This window comes from Psammomys obesus, unplaced genomic scaffold (genome assembly GCF_907164565.1).
Source record: "Psammomys obesus unplaced genomic scaffold, mPsaObe1.curated_primary_1811, whole genome shotgun sequence".
NCBI classification, from domain to species: Eukaryota; Metazoa; Chordata; class Mammalia; order Rodentia; family Muridae; genus Psammomys; species Psammomys obesus.
In genome coordinates this window covers 16,188,172-16,209,121 of record NW_026596051.1, presented here as the reverse complement: position 1 = coordinate 16,209,121, position 20,950 = coordinate 16,188,172, and the positions used below count along the sequence as shown (strand labels likewise).

Below are 20,950 nucleotides of genomic sequence, written 5' to 3'. Positions count from 1 at the left end.
TTATCCACACACCTGGCACACCTGGCAGCGGAGGGCCCCTGAGAGCAGCCCAGTGGAAATGCCTGATTACTAATACAGAGGTGTGACACCCTCTTCTCAATTCCATGGGCACCAAGCATGTAAATGATACACGTACATATATGAATTCCAAACACATGAAAAAAATCTAAAATAATTTTTTGTTTGTCTTTTATGAGACAAGTTTCTCTATGTAGCCCTAGCTGCCCTGGAACTTGCTCTGAGCCTTGAGCTCTCAGAAATCTCTCTGCCTTTGCCTCCCAAGTGCTGGGTCTACAAGTGTATTCCATCACTGCCAGCTAAAAAATTTGAGATGTATGGCTTCTGGGAAACAACACTCATACAAAATAAAAGGGAGGGGGAAGTTACTGTGTTATTTGTAAGGTATTGGGGGAGGCCCCTTGGAGTGGTACAGAACACACCCAGGCACCAAATTCTCAGCACAAAGATTTATTGGGGTGGGGAGGTTCCTCTGGATCTGACAAAGGCAGGCCACAAGCAGCAAGTGTTTTGTCTTTCTGTTTTAATTTTTTTCAGTAGTGATTTTTAAGAGAAAAAGGGCCAGAGACCATGCATGGATAGAACCTAGAACTCCTGCTCGGACATAGCCCATGGCAGCTCAGTATCCAAGTGGCTTCCCTAGTAAGGGAACAGGGACTGTCTCTGGCATGAATTCTGTGGCTAGCTCCTTGACCTCCCCAGTCCCCCGTGGGAGGTGCAGCCTTGCTAGGCCACAGAGGAGGACATTGCAGCCAGTCCTGGTAAGACCTGGTAAGCTAGGGTCAGATGGAAGGGGAGGAGGACCTCCCCTATCAGTGGACTTAGAGAGGGGCAGGGAGGAGATGAGGGAGGGAGGGGGCTACAGCTGGGATACAAAGTAAATAAACTGTAATTAATATAAAAAAAATTAAAAAATTACTTCAAAAAAAAACAGAGAGAAAGGGGAAGTCTGTGCTAGGATGAGTTGGTAAATCCTGATTGGACATGTTAGCCAAATAATTAATTTGATTGTTGGACCTTGGTGTTGTCTCAGAAGTGAGTTGGTAGCCAAATAAGGGAACAGACCTTGGGAGCTAGCTTTAGGAATAATCCGTTTAGCAAGGTAAAAGGCAAAACCTGTTGACACCATGTTTGCCACGCATGGGCCTGCTAGAGTCCTTCATTACTGCTTTGAAGAGACACCATGACCACAACTCTTTTAAAAGGAAGCATTTCTTTGGGGGCTTGCTTACACGTCAGAGGTTAGTCCGTCGTCATGATGGCAGGAAGCAGACAGGCATGGGCCTGGAGCAGCAACTGAGAGCTTTACATCCTGATCCACAGGTAGGAAGCAGAGAGATGGACACTGGGTCTGGCATGGATGTTTGAAACCTTAAAGCCCGCCCCCAGCGACACACCTCCTCCACCATAGCCACCCTTCCTAACCCTTCCAAACAGTTCATCAGTTGGGGACGAAGCATGCAGATATATGAGCCTGTGAAGGGCATTCTCCTTCAAACCACCACAGGAGCAGGTAGACAGAAAAAATGTCAAAGTGCTAGGCTTTTTTGTCTTGGTTTTTGTTTTTGTTTTTGTTTTTTTGAGACAGAGTCTCATTGTGTAGCCCAGGCTGGCTTCAAATTCATGATCCACCTGCCTCAGCTTCCCATGTGTTTGATGTGAACTCTTTTTTTTTTTTTCCTCAATATGTGTGGGGGGGGGGCGGGGTAGGGCAGGGATAAAGGCAGTGTTCGAAGATCAGAAGACACCCTCAAGGCTCGGTGCTTGGGCTCCTCCACCATGTGTGTGAGAGCAGGCCTCACAGCGGCTTGGAACTGCCCGATGAACTGAGTGTGCAGGTCACCTCTCCTTTTGCCAGCACTGGCACAGGGCATAGGTGCACACCTGCTTTTCTTTCTCTCCCCCACCAGGTTCTATTTATGAGGGCTGGGGACCTAAACTCAGCGGCTTGTGCCTGGGAGGCTCTACCTGCTGAGCCACCCCCCAGCCCTGTGAGCACTGCTATGTGGAGTACAGAAGTCAAGCAAGTCAGTTACTCTAGGGGATGCCTCTGCCCAGTAGTTATTAAACTGATATTTGTTGTCTCAATGTACTGTATTTTATTTTTCATTGAATTCTTGTCCCCAAATACTGTTTCATACACCTGAGAAAAATAAGCAAGGATGCTGATTTTGGGGCGGATCTTGGGCCTTTAATATAAAGGTAGTCTGAGGAGCTGTGTAGGGGCCAGGCCTCCTCCAAGGGACATCCACTTAGCACTGCCTTCTCTTTTAGCCTCCTCTTAGAATTTGTTTAAAATGTATGATACAAATTACAATTTGAGGACAGATGAGTGTGTCGAGTTCAAAAGAAGTGCCAGGCACACATCTGGAAGTACTACGCCTCACACAGAACGTACACACGTGCCCAGCCGTGGGCAGGACTGCATACGCTCAGATAGATTTTAAGGGCAGGGAAATTCTGAGGCTGTAGTATTATTTAGAAGCTGGGCTGCGGTTATTGAGTGAGTCTCTGTACACACGGACTGCCTAAGAGGTGCTGAGAAAACAGCTGTAGATCCCTTGCCTTCAGGTGCTGACAGCTAAATGGCCCTCAGCCTGCAGTCTCCCAGTGGCACCAGGTGGCAGCCTCAGCCACGAGAGGCCCAGAAGAAGAGAGGAAATGGAAATTAGGGGCATAGGTGGCCCAAAGGGACTTACTTCTATGTAGTGAATTAAGCTTATGGGTAGAGGTGGGGTGCCCCAGAAAGAAATTCATCTGTTAACTGTTGTTTGACATCCTAAAGGTGTTACCTTACAAAAAAAGACATGTGGTGTCTAGCCCCTCCCTCTCCCCCCCCCCCAATCAAGCTCAGGTCCCTTGTTTTTAAAGCAAGTACTTTCCTGACTGAGCCACTCCCCAGACTCCAATCCGCAGAGGTCAGGGACAAATTAAGTGTCTCCTGGGGCGCAGGCCAGGTGAGCAGAGGCAGCTTGTATGCATTCTGCCCCCCTGTTCCCATGGTGTGATGTGGGTGTAGGAGATCATGGATGTCTCAGGATAGCTGTCTAGGTGTGGGCTTGCCTCTGCTACAGCGTACTCCTTGAGCTTGTCACACAATACTTGCTTGGGCTTGATCCAGGGGAGGACAGGTGTGTGGAGCTGGGTCTGAACAATGTCAGGGTTTCTTCAGGGTTTGTGACCCACTCATCTCTCTGTAAGCCCTGTCACAGGGTGTCATCTTGTTTCAAAAAATAGTTATTTGGGGAATGAAGTTCTGTGTGGTCAGAAGGGGCTAGAAGTGCCACTCAGGCTTTGCTGAGGTGACTACACAGACATGAATGAGGCTCTTCTGTCAGGATGTTGATCCTGTGTAGATCTGTCACTTCCCCTAGAAAATGTTAGGCCTGTTCATTTCCTTTTATGTTACTTGAGTGCTGGCTGGACAGGCCATGGGTATAGGGTGGGCTGCTGTTTGCAGTCCAGGATCTTAGAAAGACATATCCCACAGGGTTTTCCCAGCCCAGGAAGAACTTCATGTTTTCCAGTCTGTGGTTGGGTGGCCCCTGTTCACAGCTACTCTTGTTCACCCATCCGTGTTGTTCCTAGAAGCTGGGCTTTGTGTGTCGGACGTTTGCTGCCCTCGGGGACAGATGGAGTTGGCAGGGCTAACCTTGTGTCTTCATGATCCAGCGTAGGAAGAAATCGTAAGGATTAACACATCTGTGTGACTTCTGGAGTTAGGAAGGGATGCTGGAAATGGCTTTGTGGTCGGCCCAGTAAAGAAGTCGGTCCTTACAAAGCTTCTCTGTCTTGCAGGGTCCGTAAGTAACCGTATTTCAGAAGCCAGACAGAGGCTAAGGATTCAGGGTCCCTGAAGTCCCAGGAGCCATCCGTTGGGGAGCGCTGGACCCATATTTCTCTGCTGGGTGTTGAGTTGGGGAGCAGTCATAGTTTTTTGGTGTCCATAGAGGGGTCTTAATCTTTGGTTAGTCGATGGAGACTGTGACAGGGTGGGGCCAGGACCCAAGGCGGCCTCTTCCTCTTTTCTTCAGGTTGTAGCCCCTCCTCTTAAAGAGCCCTCAGGGCTTCTGGTGCTTGGCTGGAGCACAGAGGGTGCGGTAACTTTAACACTATCTAGTGTGGCTCCTCCTGTCCCTCCGCCCTCAGCAGGAACAGAGCCCCTGCCTGCTCTGAGACTGAGGCTTCAGAACCTAGCCAAAGCTGGAGGAGTTGAAGACCAGAGCCCAGAAACTGGACTGGGACTGTTCTCGTGAGTGAGTGAGCTGATAGGAGCCACAAGTGGGACCCGAAGCAGCAGGCAAGCTTTTCAGGAAGCTCTCCCCTCCCCTGTCCCTGAGGGTGGGAGGTCTGGGTGGGAGTGCCTTCTAGCACTTGCTTTCTAGTTGGCTCTTTCACACACACACACACACACACACACACACACACACACACACACACCCGAACTCAGTAATACCTTTGGACTCTCTTGCTCTCTTGCCCCACCACCCCACCCCAGGCAGTTAGGCTGCCTCGGCTCACTTCCTCCACATCCTGTAGCTTCTCTGGTCCTCAAAAGGCTGGGCAGGAAGTGAGCAAGATGCTGGGAGGTGTGGGAAGTACAAGCAGGCATTGGGGGCGGCCCTGGGCTCCCAGCATGCATTTCTCCTGTGCTGCCTCGGGCCTGGAGCCTGGGCACTCCAAGAAGAGGGAGGCATCCCTATAGGGGGTTGAGGACATGCTGTCTCTGCTTTGGGGCACAGGTACCATACATAGATTGTCTGAGAGAAAACTCTCTCTCTCTCTCTCTCTCTCTCTCTCTCTCTCTGAAAAATCAAGGAAGACTTGTCTGTCCCGCTACCCCACTCCACCCCACCCCTCAGCTGTTGACTTGTTGACAGGTCATCTCTTTGTCTCCTCTTTCTTGCTCATGACTTCCCAGAAGAATTGCTGGGTTTGCCCAGGGAGAATCCATTTTCCTGCCCTCTACCGAAGTTCTGTCTACTTCCAGCCCAGGAGAATAGAGCAGGAGTCAGCTGCCTCCGGGGACACACCTGCCAGGCAGCGCTGACTTAGAGAGCCGGGAAGGAACGGCCCAAGCTCTCCGGGGTGGGGTGGGAGTGGGAACTGAGCAGAAGTGGCATGGTCTGGGACACCGGAGGGCTCTTGTTCAGGAAGGGCTTCTTAGAGTCTTCCTGCTTTTCATCTCCTGCCCAAACCAGAACCCACCAAGTCAAGAATAGGAGGGGTGCACACACCCCGGAGCACACCTGAGCACTCCCCCGCAAGCACACGTGCCCACTTCATACCCCACCACTCCTACCCTGCACACCTACAATAACTGCTAACTGGCCCTGTCCACTTGTGGACTTCAGTTGGAATGTTCCATTCCACTGGGGACCAGATATCCTTGCCTTTGTTCCAAGTAGTGGTAGACGGAGGAGGACATGGTCTGAGCTCCAGAACAGCATGTCCTCACCGAACTAGCTCTGTCCCCATATGCTTCCATTAGCCCATACTTCCTGCTTACTAGGCAGAACTGGCTCATATTTTGGGATCCTCTTTTCAGAGTTGCCTCTTTTTTGCCTTTTCATAGTGTGTTTCCTTTGCTGGAAAGGGAGGTAAGACTTGGGGAGCTTTGGGGTTGAGGTAAGGTTACTCAGGCCTTGGTTGTAACCATGTTCTGAGTCTCAGGTGGGCAGAGGAAGTTGGCAGAGGAGTTTTACTTCTGTTTCCAGATGAAGGAACAGGCTGGGAGAACAGCCTTGACAACCAAGGTCTTGACCAGCTCTCAGAACTATAGTGAACAGATTTGTGCTTACATAGATCCCATAGTTCTCATGTACCAGGTGACTGGTCCTCAGGCCGTGTAGTAGCTTTAATGTCTGGCTGAACACACTCTGCACTAGCTTCGCCAGGTAGTACTTGACTCTCAGAAGGGACACGTATCAGCACTTGGCCTGCTTTTCAGGGCTCCTGCTTGCCCAGGACTTGCCCAAAGCCCTGAGTACTCAGAGGCCAAGGGATTTTGCAGATGGAGGGTGGTGTGGCCCTAGGAAGGGGGAAGGATGGAAGCATTGAGGTGGCTCGGCTTTGGAGGTGAGGCAGTAGACTGGAGGGGCCTGTCTGTGTCCTTGGATGTCACTCTAGACCGGACAGACAGGACTCAAGTCACCTTGTTCCCTAAGGACTGTGTAGGATCTGTTTTTGATGTTTTTAGGAAATGTTTGCACCCAGGCATTCCAGTGAAGGAGAAAAGGATGTGGCAAAGGCAAGAACACGCTGCTCATCCATGCTGGCACTGTGGGCAAGTGCAGGTTGGGTGCCTTGGTCCCTCAGGCTCAGTGCCTCTTCAAGGAAGCAGCTCCTTGCCCTAGGCCCTTAAGCTGTCCTGCTGAAGCCAGAGGGAACCCAGGCTACCCTGTCCTGTGGGCCACCCAGCTTGTTGAGGGCCCCAGCCTAGAAGGACCTGACTGGTCCCTCGTAGTGCTAAGGGAGATAGAAATCTGTATGAGTCTCAGTTGAGAACCTATGTTTTAGCTGAGCTAGATTTGCAGGCTCATGTTCAGAGCTGCTAGAGTTAGCATCCTATTTGGTAGGACAGTAAGGAAAACGTGACAGGAAACTGAGGTATCTTGGGTTCCCTGCCACATTCCACAAGGTCATGCTTGTTTCCCCATTAATTCTGGGTGTGCTCTGCTCCTGTTTCAAAGCCTAGACTTTATAGAGCAAGGGAAGAGCATCTGAGAGTCTGACAGCAACTCACATGATAGCACATCAGCCCTGAGCCCATTTCCATGGCCAGTACGAAACTCATGCACTCAGTGTAGGAAGAATGGTCAGAGCACACTTACTATCATGATTGGAAAGTTAGCAGGAGGCTCCTATGAGCCTAAAGTAGAAGCATGGCGTCCCTAAAGCCTGGCCCTGGCCCTTGGATAGGGTGCGGCTCCCACGTGTGCTGATCTGGTGTTGGCATCTTTTGAGAGAGGAAGTTTGAGGACCTTTGTGTGTTGGAATAGGCCATTCCTCCACTTCCTTATCACAGGGAGAGATCTGTACATACCCAGGCCTTGGTGGCCTTGTCTCTTCTCCCAGAGGCCACCAGCATGGGATTCAGCAGTTTTTACAGGCAGTGCCTGGGCTGGAATTTTCACACTCTTTGGCTGAAATGAACTTACCAGTGTCACACACAAACCCTTGTAAAGAAAGATGGTATGAGCTGTCACCACACGTTGCCTAGCACACGTTGCCTGAGTCTGTTCTGTCTCAGGGAACAACTCTTGAGGCTAGCATGTCTTCATCTGAAAGTGGTGACAGATGCTATGTCTGTCCTTCCAGTACTTCCAGGGCTGTGACTGAGACTGGAGAGCAGGTGTATGGGCTTCCTAGCCCCTGTGAACTCTCTTCCTCCCAGGACCTTGAAGGTTCTGGGCTGAGACGGCAGCAGTTGTGGAGGAGAAGTTACTCTTCTCTCCCTGTTATCTGTACAGTGGGGAGGCTGTGACCACGTGATGGGCCCTGAAGATGGCCATGGTGCTTTTTTGGAGGAAGATTGAAAGAGTGTGCTAGGAAGAGTTGGGCTTCAGTGCTGGCTGCTGGCCAACTGCAGGTTGGTTTTCTGTGAGATAGCCTAGGTGTACAGCGTGTGAAGAGGTCTGGATTACAGAATCAGGCACTGGAGGCCTCACGGCCAGGAGGGCTTACAGCGTGTTACAGTGCCCAGGTACACGCCATGTCCTTCCCTGAATGTCCTGGCCAGCTGCCCCCTCTGTCATTCCTCAGATGCTACTTTGTTACTTGAATGGAAAATGGGTCAGGTCCTCTGAGGGAGGGGCCATCCGCCTGGAGCAGAGGGCTCAGATTCCCACCTTGTGCTTTCAGAACTCAGTGGCGCCTAGAAGTCGTGGCACTGTCTGGTCACCTCTTCAGCAGGCTGCCTGGAGCGCACAGCCCAGGGCTTCACCCCCTTGCTGCCCTCCAGCAGAGCAGGGAGAGCTGCACGGGACAGCTGGCAGGAACCAGACAGCTCTGGCAGCAGAGCCTGAGCAGGTGACCTGAACAGAAGCCCCAAGCACGTGTGTGACTAGTACTTGTCTGTTTGCAATAGCTGTGGTCCTCCAACCCGGGCCTGTGAGCCACCGAAAGTGAAGCATTGCCGCCAGCAACTGGAGCAGTGACCGCACTGAAGTTCCTCTGGTGAGGGGGAAGGGGAGGAAGGAGAAAAACAAAGGCCAGTGAGTGAGCAAGCCAGCAAGCCAGCACACTCTCTAGCGCACTCTCGTGGAGGCTCACAACACGCTCCCTGTGCCTGCCCCCTGATGTGTCAGTCAGAGAAGCGGCAAGGACCAGAGCTTCAAGCAGCAGCGAAATGGTGAGATGCTGCCCACCGAGACCTAACCCTATGTGCCCTGGCACAGTCTCAGGCAGGTCAGATGTCAAGCCCAGTGGTCCCAATGTGGAGGTGGCAGTAGGGGGTCTGGGAGTGACCCCCTCGGCAGAAGGGGCCTGGAGAGGGGTTCCTGAGTGCCATCAGGTATCTATGGTTCTGGCTGTGAGGAGGGACCGGTGTGGGGAGACAGCAGTGGGCTTCTGCCCTATGTCTTGGTCCTTAACAAGGGCACCGAGGCCCCCTCCTCCTACTACACTGCTTCTTATGCTTGGGAGAGCCCCCCCCCCCAAGCTCTGCGGGATTGGTCTCTGTTCTTCTGCAGTGACTTGGGTGGGGCAGCCTGAAGGAGAACAGGGATTTGTCTTTGCTTGAGCCCTTACACCTCCCCTTGTGTGTTACAAAGATAGCAGCGTCTAGAAGAGAAGGAAGGAATGCAGGACCTTGGTTGCTGTGGTCCTAGTGCCTGTGCTTGGGCTCAGCCCTCCTCTGTCCCTGGTGGACTGCCAGCCACTCGCCAGCTCTCTGCTGAAATCCCCTTTTGTTCTTGGTTTTCTCAGTTTCTAGGAGACAGAGGACTCTTAAGAGCACAGTTCAGATGGCAGCCTTAGCTTTTTTAATCAAATGTGGTTTTTCAGACAAGAAGCTGAAGCCTGGGGACATTTTCAGAGTGGGTGGCAGTATGGTCTCATGATGACTACATTGAGGCCTCGGGAGTATTCTCTAGGACCTAACTGTGACAGGGATCTTAGTTGCTTGCATTCAGAAAGCCAAATGAAAAGGCCTCTGTGCCTTTGCAAAGCTGGCTGAATTTGTAAAACGGGTGGGTCCCCTGGGTCATACTCGTGGCTCTAACAGAGCAGGGAGGTGGTGTGGAAGTAGGTGGAGAGCCTCCTCCTAGCCCTGTGGATGAGGTTTGGAGAGACACGGGTGGATGGAGCCACAGCTATGGCCTATCACTTAGAAGAGAAAGCAAAAGACCTGAATGTTTTTCCTGGTGCCACAGTGGAGTACAAACGACTCGGCAGGTGTCGCCCATCTGTCTAGGCTCATCGCACTGCACCTGTGATGGCACCTTTCTGGCACCTATCCTTGGGTCCCAACTATCCTTAGAGGCTGTAGTGTAAGGCAGGTTCTCTCGCCTTCTCATTCTGGGCCCCCCAAGGCCTGTGCTAGGGTTGCTGCTATACTAGGAGGATGCTCTACCTTAGAGGTACCAGGAGTTCGGTCTGAACTGCCTTTGTCCTGCCCACTCAGTCAGCCTGCGGGGGTGGGGGAGAGACACTGGAAAAACGAGCCCACTAGTCAGGCAGCCAGGCCTCTGATGCAGAACCAGGGTTGGTTGGAACGAAACAGACACTGGACTGCCTGCTGGAGCTCTTTGGCTCCACTGGAGGGAGAAGGGGTGGAGTTGGGGAGGGGGGAGCAGGAATGGCACTGGCTGAGGGGGTTGCTCCTCAGTTTCCCTCAGACCCAGGCCATGTGTGGACATGTGTCCTGCAGGTTGCACTTCCCCCAACTGGCCCTACGGCGGAGGCTAGGCCAGCTGAGCTGCATGTCCAGACCTGCTCTGAAACTACGCTCCTGGCCCCTGACCATCCTCTACTACCTCCTGCCCTTTGGTGCTCTCAGGCCCCTCAGCCGGGTGGGATGGAGGCCCATGAGCAGGGTAAGTGTGAATGTGCCCCTTGGCCATGGCCCTCCCTAGACAGGCCTGAAGTTGCAGCACAGGGAAGACAGAGAAGGAAACAAGCTATCAGTGGCTGTACTCTTGGGTAGATATGTCTGAAAAGGTTGCTTCGTTGGTGGCCCTGTGAGAATCTAGCTGGTGTCATTGGGAGCTCTGGTTTTAGAAGAACTTACATTGATCAATGAGAAAATGCCCCTCTGACTCTGACAGGCAGAAGAAAGCAGAGGCGATTTTAAGAGAGATCCAAGTAAATTCTGGACCCCAGAGAGCAGTTTAGGAAGGTTGGGCTAGGCTGGCTAGGCTGGGCCTATTAGTTTGGAATCATGCTTCAAAAGCTCAGGACTGCACAGGTGCCTGCCCCAGGACGCAGCCAGCATGTACTTGAAGGCCTCTCTTGCCCTCAACTTCTTGACAGGCTGGCCCGAAGAAAGAGGCCCTGCTCTCTGCCTACTGCTCTATGTGGGCATCACAAATGCCCACGGGACTCCTGACACCAGGGCACGCCCTGGGGCCATTTGACGGTCTTGCTCTGCCCGAGTGGCTGGGCATCAGCCAGGAGACACCAATTTAGTATGGGGAAGCCAGGCTTGGTGGCACACACCTTTAATCCCAACACTTGGGAGGCAGAGGCAGGTGGATCTCTTGAGTGCCAGGCCAGCCTGGTCTACAAAGAGCCCAGGACTCTGTTACACAGAGAAACCTTGTCGGGGGAGAGTGGGAGGAGCTTGGTAAAATGACTTCAGCTCAAGATTTCGGCAGGACCCTCTGGCCCAACAGTGGGACTGGTTAACTGTCCCCTAGTGCTCCATACTAGGCTGATATCAGAAATCTCCTCCTGCCTCTGTGGAGAGCCCATGGCTTGCTCAGGTGCAGAAATATCAGGGCGATACTACAGGTCTGGTGGCGAAAACACCATCCTTGCTTCCTGGGAAGACAATGCTCTCTGGACTGTACGCCTGCCCCTTGTTCTTGGGAGCCTCCTGATGCTTTTGAGTAGTCTGAAATGTGGGCAGTAAGCAGAGACAAGGCTAGCAAGCCTCCTGATACAGTTTTTTAGGCTTGTACCAGATCTGTTTCCATCCCTCACCTCCCATTTTCAAGAACCAAGAGTTCTTTGCATGAAATAGCAAAAATGATCCAGGCTATATGTGTATCCAGCCCTTGTTTGAGTATTTGGTGAGCACAGTCTGGTTCCTTCTGAGAAACAGCCACCTCACAAACCAGCCTGAATACTTGGGCCTTCATGGTGGCTTTTCCTCCCTCCCTCTCCTCTCTCGGGGTTGGGGTTGTATGAAAGCACTCAGTTTGTGACCAACTCAGCCTCCTGTACTATGGCCTGCAGGTGGCCCTGTACAAGTCGGTGCCAACGCGTTTGCTGTCGCGTGCCTGGGGCCGCCTCAACCAGGTAGAACTCCCTTACTGGCTGCGGAGGCCAGTCTACAGCCTGTATATCTGGACCTTTGGGGTGAACATGGCAGAGGCTGCCGTGGAGGACCTGCAGCACTACCGAAACCTCAGCGAGCTCTTCCGGCGGAAGCTGAAGCCTCAGGCACGGCCTGTCTGTGGCTTGCACAGTGTGGTAAGGCCTGGCCCTCATCTAGTTCTTCATTGGGAAGTGAGATCGTTGTCTGCCTTTATGCCAGGCTTAGCAGCACCACCTGGCTGTGGCCCTCTGGGCTGCTCTCTCATGTCCTGATGTGTCAGCATGTCCTGGACTGGGGCTCCCGAGATGTTTGGCAGGTAGACTTCTGGGAGCCTCTGAAGTCGAGGCCTTATCATCAGGCCTCTCTCTCTCCTCCAGATCAGCCCATCAGATGGCAAGATCCTCACCTTTGGGCAGGTGAAGAACTGCGAGGTGGAGCAGGTAAAGGGTGTAACCTACTCCTTGGAGTCGTTCCTGGGCCCTCGAGCCTGCACAGAGGACCTGCCCTTCCTTCCAGGTGGGTCATTGCTTAGTTGGGTTGGGGCTGAGGTAGAGGTCAGAGGCTAACAAAGGGCATAAGGGGCCAGAAGGATACAAAGGCTGGAGAGGCTGGCATGTAGCCAGGAGCCCTCACCAGAGCCTGCAGCTAGGCTGCATGCAAGCCATGGACCTGGTGCTGTGGGATCAGTGGCACCTGGAGCTTATCAAAGAGCCAGGCATTCTTTCTGCTCCACCCCACAGCCTCTTCCCGTGACTCCTTCAGGAAGCAGCTAGTCACCCGGGAAGGGAATGAGCTCTACCACTGTGTCATCTACCTGGCCCCAGGAGACTATCACTGCTTCCACTCCCCCACTGACTGGACTGTCTCACATCGGCGTCACTTCCCAGGTATGCCCAGGGCTGGCTGAGGCAGGGAGACACCTCTGTGGGCATTAGACTTGTGGGCCTGTTGACTTGAGAGGACTGGGCTCTTGGCTGGTGTTGTCAAGGCCAGGAAATGACCACTTGAGGCTGGCTGGGTTATAGGCAAGGGTGCCTTGGGTCCTGCTTAGAATTTGGAACACTTGGCCTGTGGCCTGTGAGTCCCTGTGGCTCTTGGCCATTCTGATGTGAACACACCTGGCTTTGAGCAGAAAGTGCTATGTTCTCCTGACTCCTAGGTTCCTTGATGTCCGTGAACCCTGGCATGGCCCGTTGGATCAAAGAGCTCTTCTGTCACAATGAGCGAGTGGTCCTAACTGGGGACTGGAAACATGGGTTCTTCTCGCTGACGGCAGTGGGAGCCACCAACGTGGGCTCTATCCGCATCTACTTTGACCGGGTGAGTAGAGCCCCCAGGCCAAACCCCTTGGGTCCAGCCATTCCATTTGCTATGCAGCCAGATCTTTGCCGGCTCTGCTGAGAGCAGCTGCTCTGTAGGCACCCATGCCAGCTCAGCCTCCCTGTCTCTGAAGATGGCTGGAGAGGTGAAGGACCCAGCTCCACTCCCAACATACTCTTGTGCCAGGAGCCATGGTCAGAGGCAAAGATGGAACACGCACGAGGGTGTAGTTGGCTTGAATGAGAAAATGTGGCACCCACCCTGCCTTTTTAGGTGTTACTAACTGCTGCTGGTGCTAGCCTTGCACCATTTGTGCTTGGATGAGTCTTGGGCCTGACTGCACCCTCCTTGTCTAGGGCACAGCAGATATTGGGAATGTTGATTAGTGACAGGCCTTTGCCCTGAGATGCTGTGTCTGTCACCTTCTCTGAGCTGGGCTGGGCAGGGTTGAGGTCAGGCAACAAGGCCAATTACCCTTTTATTTCCTGCCCATAGGACCTGCAAACAAACAGCCCCAGGTACAGCAAGGGTTCCTACAATGACCTGAGTTTTGTGACACACGCCAACAAGGAGGGCATTCCCATGCGCAAGGGCGAGCAGCTGGGCGAGTTCAACCTGGGCTCCACCATTGTGCTCCTCTTTGAGGCACCCGAGGACTTCAACTTCAGGCTGAAGGCAGGGCAGAAGATCCGCTTCGGGGAAGCACTGGGCTCCCTCTAGTCGCCTTGGTTGTGGCTCCCAAGGGATCTTTCCACACAGGAGCATGAGGGTCTTCAGAGGAGCCCCAGGCTGTCCGAGTGAGGGGCACTGTGGGGCTGACCTCGTAGGACCTGAATGATTTGTTCCTGCATGTCCAGAGGTGCAGAGGAAAGGTTCTGGATCTCTCAGGACCTGGCCCCTTTACAGAGTATGGGTGGCTGTGACTTGACCTCATAATCACTTTGAGAGGATTTTAAAAATTCACTGTAAGCAGAGACCCGCCATCTCCTGGCCGCGCGTTGTGAGAATGGTTGCGTGCTACCATACCCTCTAGCTGCGCCTCGCACCTGTCTCGGGGCCTTCTGTTTGCCTCTTCTGCTCATGCTGGTTTCTCTGCCTCCCCTCCCTGTGCACAGGGTGAGGTGCCTCCTTGGCACAGACTGGATCTACTGTCTTCCTAGAGCAGGCCACACGGCCTTCATAACGGCTTTCTTTCTGATCACAAATTCACTTGTCTGCTTGCTGGAAAAGTAAAATCATTTATATGTTGCTGAATGTGTTGTCCTAGACTCTGCCAGTGTCTTCTGGGTCAGTGACTAAATGATGTAGACCTTTGTAGTCCCCAAGGACTGACCTTCCTAAGCCAGCTGAGTCCTTTCGCTGGTAGGCATTATCTGACCTGCCTGGCAGGTCCAGAAAGGGGAAGGTGGAGGCCCAGCCCTGCAAGAAGCAGGGAACATGCTGCTATCGGTCTGTTGCTGTGTTGAGGCAGGTGGAATGGTGAACAGAGCCTAAGAAAATGGTTTCAAGTAGCTGCTGGGTATGCAGGCTGTGAGAACCCAGTGGTAAGGACAAGGCCAGATTTCATGTTCATCTTGGGAATGCCATGAATTTCTCCTACAGGAGAAATCATTGAACTTTTCAACTGTATCAGTAGCACAGTATTTTGTATGAAGAGTAGGAGACTTCTGAACAGTAATTCATTTAATTGCGAGACATTTTGAAATTAAAAACAAAACCAAACCTGTTGTATTTTTGCATCTTTTGTTGAAGGTGGGGTGGGGGTGGGAACATCTACGGCCTTATGAAGGCTAGCACCTGTCCCCCAGGGGCAAGCCCCCTAGCACAGAGCCTGTCTCAGGGCCCGAACACGAGCAATGCATGCACCGATTGGCTGACGCTGGGCCTGGAGCTCTTCAGTCAGCTGCTGGATCTGTACTTCCACCTGGGGCCAGGGAAGGGACAGGTGAGCCGAAGGGAAGCACAGCCCAGGAGCTGGCCCTGGGGCTGACCTGGGTCTTACCTCCTCCAGTTCCTTTTTCACCTGCTGTTCTAGATCCAGGTCCTCAGACCTGGGCTCCTCCTGGCTTAGCTCCAGCCACCTCCGCAGGCTGTTGGCTTGTCGCTGGCATGACCTGGGGATGGGGACACCTGCTGCCTATTGAGCTGGGTTCTTGGCGTAGCCTTAAGGGAGCCCTTTCTGGCTTGAAGAGGCATATTGGCTAATACTGAAGGACCACAGTAGAGACAGAGTGGAAGGCCCCTGCTCCAAGCTGCAGACAATGGCTGAGGAGAGCAATGCTCTTCCGTCCTCTCCAGCAAACAATTCAGGTAAGCCCATGTGAATACTACTCTTCCTGTCCCTTTTTAAGGGACCAGTCTTTTTCACTCAGGTCTCTGAAAGCTTCTCTATGTCAACAGGGCCCAGAGCACTGGCTGTAACTAGGACCCGGGCCCATGCTGTCTGTACCTTGTCAGCATTACAGTTATGGTTGCTGAGTGGGTAATAGAGTCTTGCTTGGCTTTACTATCCTCCAAATGGAAAGAAGGCCTTCCAAGCCTAGGTGAGGCCAACTTGACCCTTCTAAGAGGAGGTAGAGCTGCCACAGGACACTCACACCAACCCCCAGAGTCAGAATACCAAAGGGGTCCTGCCGGCCTCTGCTGGGGGGTAGGGCCACCTGCCTTTCTGAGCCACGGCTATTCCTGTGGACAGGTCCCAGGGCAGTTGGTGGGCCTCACCGGAGGTTCTGCTTGGTGTTCTGGTAGTGCTGTAACTGCTGCTGAATCCCCTCTAGCTCAGCCTCAAGCTCTGTGTGGCCTGCAGCAACAAGAAGACAAGTGTGACCTTTCCCGCCGTCCCCCTTTAGAACCAAGACTGGCAGGGTGGAAGGTGGCACCTCCTTTGACCTACTCACCTGTAGCCTCGGAGCCATGACTAGGCCTAGTCCTGGTGCTTGGGGAGTCTCCAGGGAGGAAGAGGTGGGGATTGGGGCCCCTGGTTAGGGATGGGCATGCTGGAGGTTGAGGTCCATGGATGCTGGGATTGGCTGATACCTGTAGAGGAAGAAAGGGTGGATGCTGAGCAAGGAAGCGAGTGGGGACCTGGGAAGTGAGTCCTGCCTCCATTCACTGCCCACAAGCCTTGCAGTGACAGAGGCTGACTAGCCAGCACACACACAGCCTTGTCCTGCCCGTTTGTTGGAAGGTGACACACTGAGAAAGCCTCAGAGTCTTCACTGTTGGGTGCCACTCCCGTGTAAGGGGATTCCTAGTGCTGCCCAAGGGACAAAGCAGCAGTTCTTCACTTCCCATCCATTCACCTCACTCTGCTCAGCTCACAAGCTCAGCTCAGCCTCAGGGGAAAGACTGATCGAGGGCAGTGCTCCCTTCCCACCACTCCTGCACCCCCAAGTCTTCTCTTCAGTGGGCACGCCACTATTTTTAAAGTATTTGTTTACTTATTTACTGCGACAGTCTTGCTGTGTAGCCTGGGCTGGTTTTGAGTTCACGGGGATTAGGTCTGTGTCACTTCTGCTACCAGTTCTCCCCTGTCAGCACCAGCTTTTAGGAGGGGAGTCAGTTCTGCCGTCTGTTCTGAGGAGCATCCTGGTACTCTCACAGTCCCTGGCTGCCTCTGCCCAGGACCCTCTGTCCCCTGTGCTCTTCTAGACGACCTCTGCCTAGCACTGCAGACACTCAGCCTTGTTGCTCTCTCCCAGAACTGATTAGGGTGAAAGAGACCAACTGCACCACCAGACAGTGGGCTCTGCCCCAGTTTCCGTCTTTTAGTAAAAGAATTCTGCCGTAAGTAACCGTGGATCTCTCTCACGTCCCATTCCGTACCTACCACACCAAGTCCTGCCTCATTGCCCCCACAGACCGTCCCCACCACAGTGAGAAGCCCAAGCCAGAACACCAGCACATCTGCCTCATCGCACCAAGGCTCCTGGCTGCCCCACCACTTAGTGCAAGTCCAGGCCAGAGGTGGCGGCCTGCAACGGCCCCTCGTTTCTTCCTCTTCCCGCTCCAGGCCTCTACAGCCCTCCTGTCCCCAAGACCAGCAGCCCTGCTGGGAGCCTGCCTGTAAGGTTCTTCTAGCCATCCCACCGCCGAACATTTCTCAAGGGTTGGGGGGTTGGCAGGCTGCTTTGCGCACACACTGCGCACAGGCCTGGTGTGCAGGGCACCCAAGCTTGTCCAGGGACCAGGGTGTTCCAGAAAGAAGAGTAACAGGGGTGTGAGGGAGGAAGAGCACCAAAGGAGCGAGAGTGCCAGGCCCAGTGGAGGACTCACCCTGGCAGTGCCTCCTGCCCCACGGGGCAGGAAGGAGGAAGGAGGCAACAGCTCCAGGTCTGGACTTGCTGTAGAAGGTAGCTTCGGACCAGGAACATTTGGCAGGACCCCAGGCAAGAAGGGCCTGGACAGGGAAAGGCCTCCTGATGGAGCCAGGCTTTCGGCCTTTTCCGGGGGCTTCTCTAACCTGAGCAGAAGGCAGGCAGGGGCTGGTCACTCCATGGACCCTTTCCCTGGATTAAAGGGGCCACACATCCAACAAAATACAGGACCCAGATAAAGTCCTGAGCACTTTTGAGGACTCAACCATTTCACTTACTGCTGCTCCCCAAGGGTGCACCATCCTGGGGACCTCTGGGTCCTCAAATGCTCTAGCAGGAAGGACGGAAGTCGTGGCTGTTTCCGTGATAAGCGGGCCTCCTTGCTGTAGAGAAATAAGTCTGTTCCTTGGACTGACAAGATCTGCAGGGAGACCTGAGGTCTCACTAAGGTTCCATCCTTGCCATTTTACAGGGAGACATGTAGTAGGCCTGAGCCTAGACAGCTTGATGTAATACAGTCTGCCTGACCCATGGGTGCTAGAGCCGCGCCAGTGTCTTTTGACCTGCACAGCCAGCTGACAATATGGTGTTCTTTCCTATCAGAAGGGAGAAGCCTCTGAGATGTTCAGAGTCCTGTCAAGGTTAGTGACGAAGGGGGCGGCAGGCCCAGAACCCTCTACCCACTGTGAGTGCTGGTTACTCTGGGAATGACAACTGTCTCGGCAAGGGTGGTACGCACAGGGCTGAGAAAAGCCATCCAAGGAGGTGGAGAAGTGCTCAGGTACCCACAAAAGGTGGAGCTTCTGACAGGGAAGCAGGAAGACTGCAAGCTTAAAGCAAGGCATGAGGGCTGACGGTTGAGTGTCAGAGAACAGGGAGAAGCAGATATCATACTGCCTCCCTGATGCCCTGGAAAGAGCGGCCTGACAGAGAGGCCTCTGAGCAGCCATGATGTGGCAAGGCTGCTGGTCCCTCACACGAGCTCCCGGCTTCTCTGGGGCTAGAGGCAGAGGGGAGCTCAGGCTACTTACAGCTCTAGGAGGCAGGGCTCCCCCGAAGCTGCTGCCTCGCTGTCCAGGCCGCGCTGACACGGGGGAGCTCGCGGCTTCTCTGTCTCCAGGGTGGCAGCCCCAGCCCCAGCGGCAGCCCCAGAGAGAAAGGAATCCTTAAATGTCACTCTCCTGCCGAAGGTGACAGCTGCTGCTGGCTGACCCGTCCTGCCTGGACCAAGGACCTTCTTTTTCCAGAGCTCAGCACAGTGGCGGACTGCACGGTGGAGGCTGTGGGCTGCCTGCAACACAGCTTCCCATCAGCCCCTGCCCTGTGCTGCCCTGCCAGCGCCCACCAGCAGCCCTGGCTCACCTGGAGCTGCTGCCGGGCCTGCAGCTGCTGCCGGGAGGCCTTCATACCAGCTGCAAAGCGCAGGAGCCGAGTGGCGCCCTCCTGCAGGAGCTGCTGCTGGTAGGCTTGCACGGCTCTTTCCAGCCGTGCCTTCTTCCTCCTCTTCTCAAGTACAAAGCCCAGCCATGCAGTCCACACCTTGCAGAAGAGAGGGCAAGAGATGGGGCTCAGGCTCATGTGGGATCCCATGACCCAGCCCACACAGCCCCTGAAGGGAGCTGTAGAACCATTACCTTTGCCTGTAGTGAGAAGGCCCAGAACCATAGTGCCCGGGCTGTGCCCCGCTGCTCTTGCTTCCTGGCTGCCAGCTGTGGGCCAGACAAAGTTATTCAGAGGCATGCACGGGCAACACGGCCATGGCCACTCCCAGCTCGCCAGTCTCTAGCTGAAGCATCTACCCTCCTACTAGGAAGGAATCAGACCCTGACCTCATCCTGACCTTGAGATATTCAATATATTCAGCGTCTGTAGACTGAAAAATGACAGTCGACAGGAGGAATGCAAAGAGTAGTGGGAATGGTGAATGGAAGGAGTGGACTGGGCTCCCAGAGCAGAGCTGTGGAGTTAGGGGCAGAGCTGGCAGGCAGCGTGGCAGAGCAGCCCATGAACTTGGCTTTGCTGAGCACATTGTGTGTGGCCTTCTGGTTTTCATCAAGACCCCAACACAGACTTAAAGTTGATTTCACATTCATTTTCAGATATTATTGCAAAGTGTTTAGGATGACACTAAGGGAAATCTGAATGCAACAGACTGGCCTTTGACAAACTGTGTATGAAGGAAGCTGATAGTGCGGGGGGGGGGGGCGGGCTGACGGGCGCACAAGAATGGAGCCCTAGGACAGACAGCATTAAAGACTAAAGTAGTTGTGGGGCTGAGATGGCTCAAGGTTGAAGTCCGAGGCATAGGAAAGAAGTTCTACTCTGGTTCCTACCTGTTTCCTCCATTGGCAGAAGCAGGCCCGACCAAGTCTCTGTGCCAGGAGCTGGGCACCTTGTCTCTGCAGAAGCTGGGGAGAAAGCAAATGCACATCTCATACCCAGCCACTGGGGAGGCTGCATGGGGAGGCTCCACCCAACTCAGTGTCCTGCCATGAGCTGTCCCAGATGCCAAGGGTTCCTACGGCGGTGAGGAGGGCTCCACAGTTTCCCCGGATCTGAAAAGCCAGAAGTTAGGGAAAAAGAGATTGCTCTTCTGAGCAGCCTTCTGGGGTAGACTTGATTCTGGGGCTGGCTGTTCCTACCTTCAGTGGATGCCTCGAACAGCTCCTGCAGCCTTGTTCCCACAGAGTCACAAAGCGCCAGCACCCATACTAGTTGCCTAGAGGTCTGTCTGGAGACCCCTCCCCAAGGCACCGGCACCTGGCCAAGACACCCGACTCCTGCAGAGCCTGGAAAGCTGCTACCACACCGCCTCACCTTTTTTCTGACACATCCCAGATGGTATGCCTTCCACTGGGCCATCCCTTCCACCAGCAGCTGCCGGCGATGATGCTGAGCCGCCTGTTCCAGCAGGAACCTCTGCTGGGCTTCTCTCTGGCTGCAGGACCACCAGCGCCGAAACCAGATCCGGAGACGACCTGAAACAGATATAAACCAACTGGCAGCTGTGCAGGATTTTCATTCATGAGTGACTTTGTAGCAGGGAAGGTTAGACAGTAGAAAGGTGGTGTGAGATGACGCCCAGCCTTCTGCGAGACAGAAACACCACAGGGTCCAGGGCCACTGTGGAAGGCCAGGTCTGACCATCTCTGCACTCGGGGGAACTGGAACCACAACCTCTTTTTGCTGCTGCCTCCCCAAGCGCTGTCCCCACACCTGTCCAGTCACCGCAGGGGTGCCCACAGAGCCACACAAGGGGACTAGGCATGTGGAAGGAGACTCTTGGTCCCCAAAGGGAGCTTCCTGCTGGAGCCCAAGCTTGGAGAGGGTATAGGTTCATCTGAAGTCAGCTGAGCCTGAGGTCTGACCGGAAAGTGATAAACTGTCGACTCTCTGGGCCCCACTGCGTAGACTTGTCCTGGGGATGCCTCATACAGGACGTACTTCTTGACCCATTCCCATGCAGAGGAGGCAGCCGTCATGAGCCATATCCTAAGTGCTCTCTACCAGCCATCTGACCGCCTCTTGGGTGCAGCTTTAAGTGTACCTATCTCTTTAGTTAACACTACACCGTCCCTAAGCAACTACCTAAAAGGAAGGCTACAGCCCCACTTTACAGGTGATAAAATGAGGGCTGGAACCCCCTGAGGGTACAGCGCCAGGTGATGTGACTATGGGCCTGTACTTTTAGTATGTATGTATGTATGTATGTATGTATGTATGTATGTATGTATGTATGTATGTATGTAAGTATGTATGTATGTATGTATCTATCTATCTATCTATCTATCTATCTATCTATCTATCTATCTAT

General features: G+C 53.7%; 2 protein-coding genes across 14 annotated transcripts in view; one reads left to right on the top strand and one right to left on the bottom strand.

Moving 5' to 3' along the window:
- The window catches only part of Pisd (phosphatidylserine decarboxylase), a 57,809-nt gene extending 43,267 nt beyond the window's left edge, over window positions 1-14,542 (top strand). The window contains exons 1-8 of one of the 8 annotated variants that reach the window (XM_055624126.1): window positions 4,184-4,274; window positions 8,108-8,371; window positions 9,890-10,055; window positions 11,419-11,655; window positions 11,878-12,016; window positions 12,241-12,387; window positions 12,660-12,820; window positions 13,316-14,542. In XM_055624126.1, the coding sequence (XP_055480101.1) occupies window positions 8,319-8,371; window positions 9,890-10,055; window positions 11,419-11,655; window positions 11,878-12,016; window positions 12,241-12,387; window positions 12,660-12,820; window positions 13,316-13,540 (1,128 nt within the window). In that variant the 5' untranslated portion in view covers window positions 4,184-4,274; window positions 8,108-8,318 and the 3' untranslated portion in view covers window positions 13,541-14,542. The other 7 variants (XM_055624131.1, XM_055624129.1, XM_055624128.1 and 4 more) reach the window with 7 other exon arrangements.
- A 44-nt stretch (window positions 14,543-14,586) lies between these two features.
- Window positions 14,587-20,950, bottom strand: part of Sfi1 (SFI1 centrin binding protein) — a 70,166-nt gene continuing 63,802 nt past the window's right edge. For 3 of the 6 annotated variants that reach the window (XM_055624121.1, XM_055624120.1, XM_055624124.1), the window contains 11 exons: window positions 19,954-20,114; window positions 19,470-19,544; window positions 18,771-18,845; window positions 18,499-18,675; window positions 18,168-18,427; window positions 17,415-17,519; window positions 17,096-17,282; window positions 15,718-15,856; window positions 15,542-15,620; window positions 14,823-14,934; window positions 14,587-14,744 (listed from right to left, as the gene is read on the bottom strand). In XM_055624121.1, coding sequence (XP_055480096.1) covers window positions 14,640-14,744; window positions 14,823-14,934; window positions 15,542-15,620; window positions 15,718-15,856; window positions 17,096-17,282; window positions 17,415-17,519; window positions 18,168-18,427; window positions 18,499-18,675; window positions 18,771-18,845; window positions 19,470-19,544; window positions 19,954-20,114 — 1,475 coding nt within the window. In that variant the 3' untranslated portion in view covers window positions 14,587-14,639. Of the gene's footprint in view, window positions 14,935-15,484; window positions 15,621-15,717; window positions 15,857-17,095; window positions 17,283-17,414; window positions 17,520-18,167; window positions 18,428-18,498; window positions 18,676-18,770; window positions 18,846-19,469; window positions 19,545-19,953; window positions 20,115-20,950 lie in introns of all 6 variants that reach the window. The other 3 variants (XM_055624123.1, XM_055624122.1, XR_008722025.1) reach the window with 3 other exon arrangements.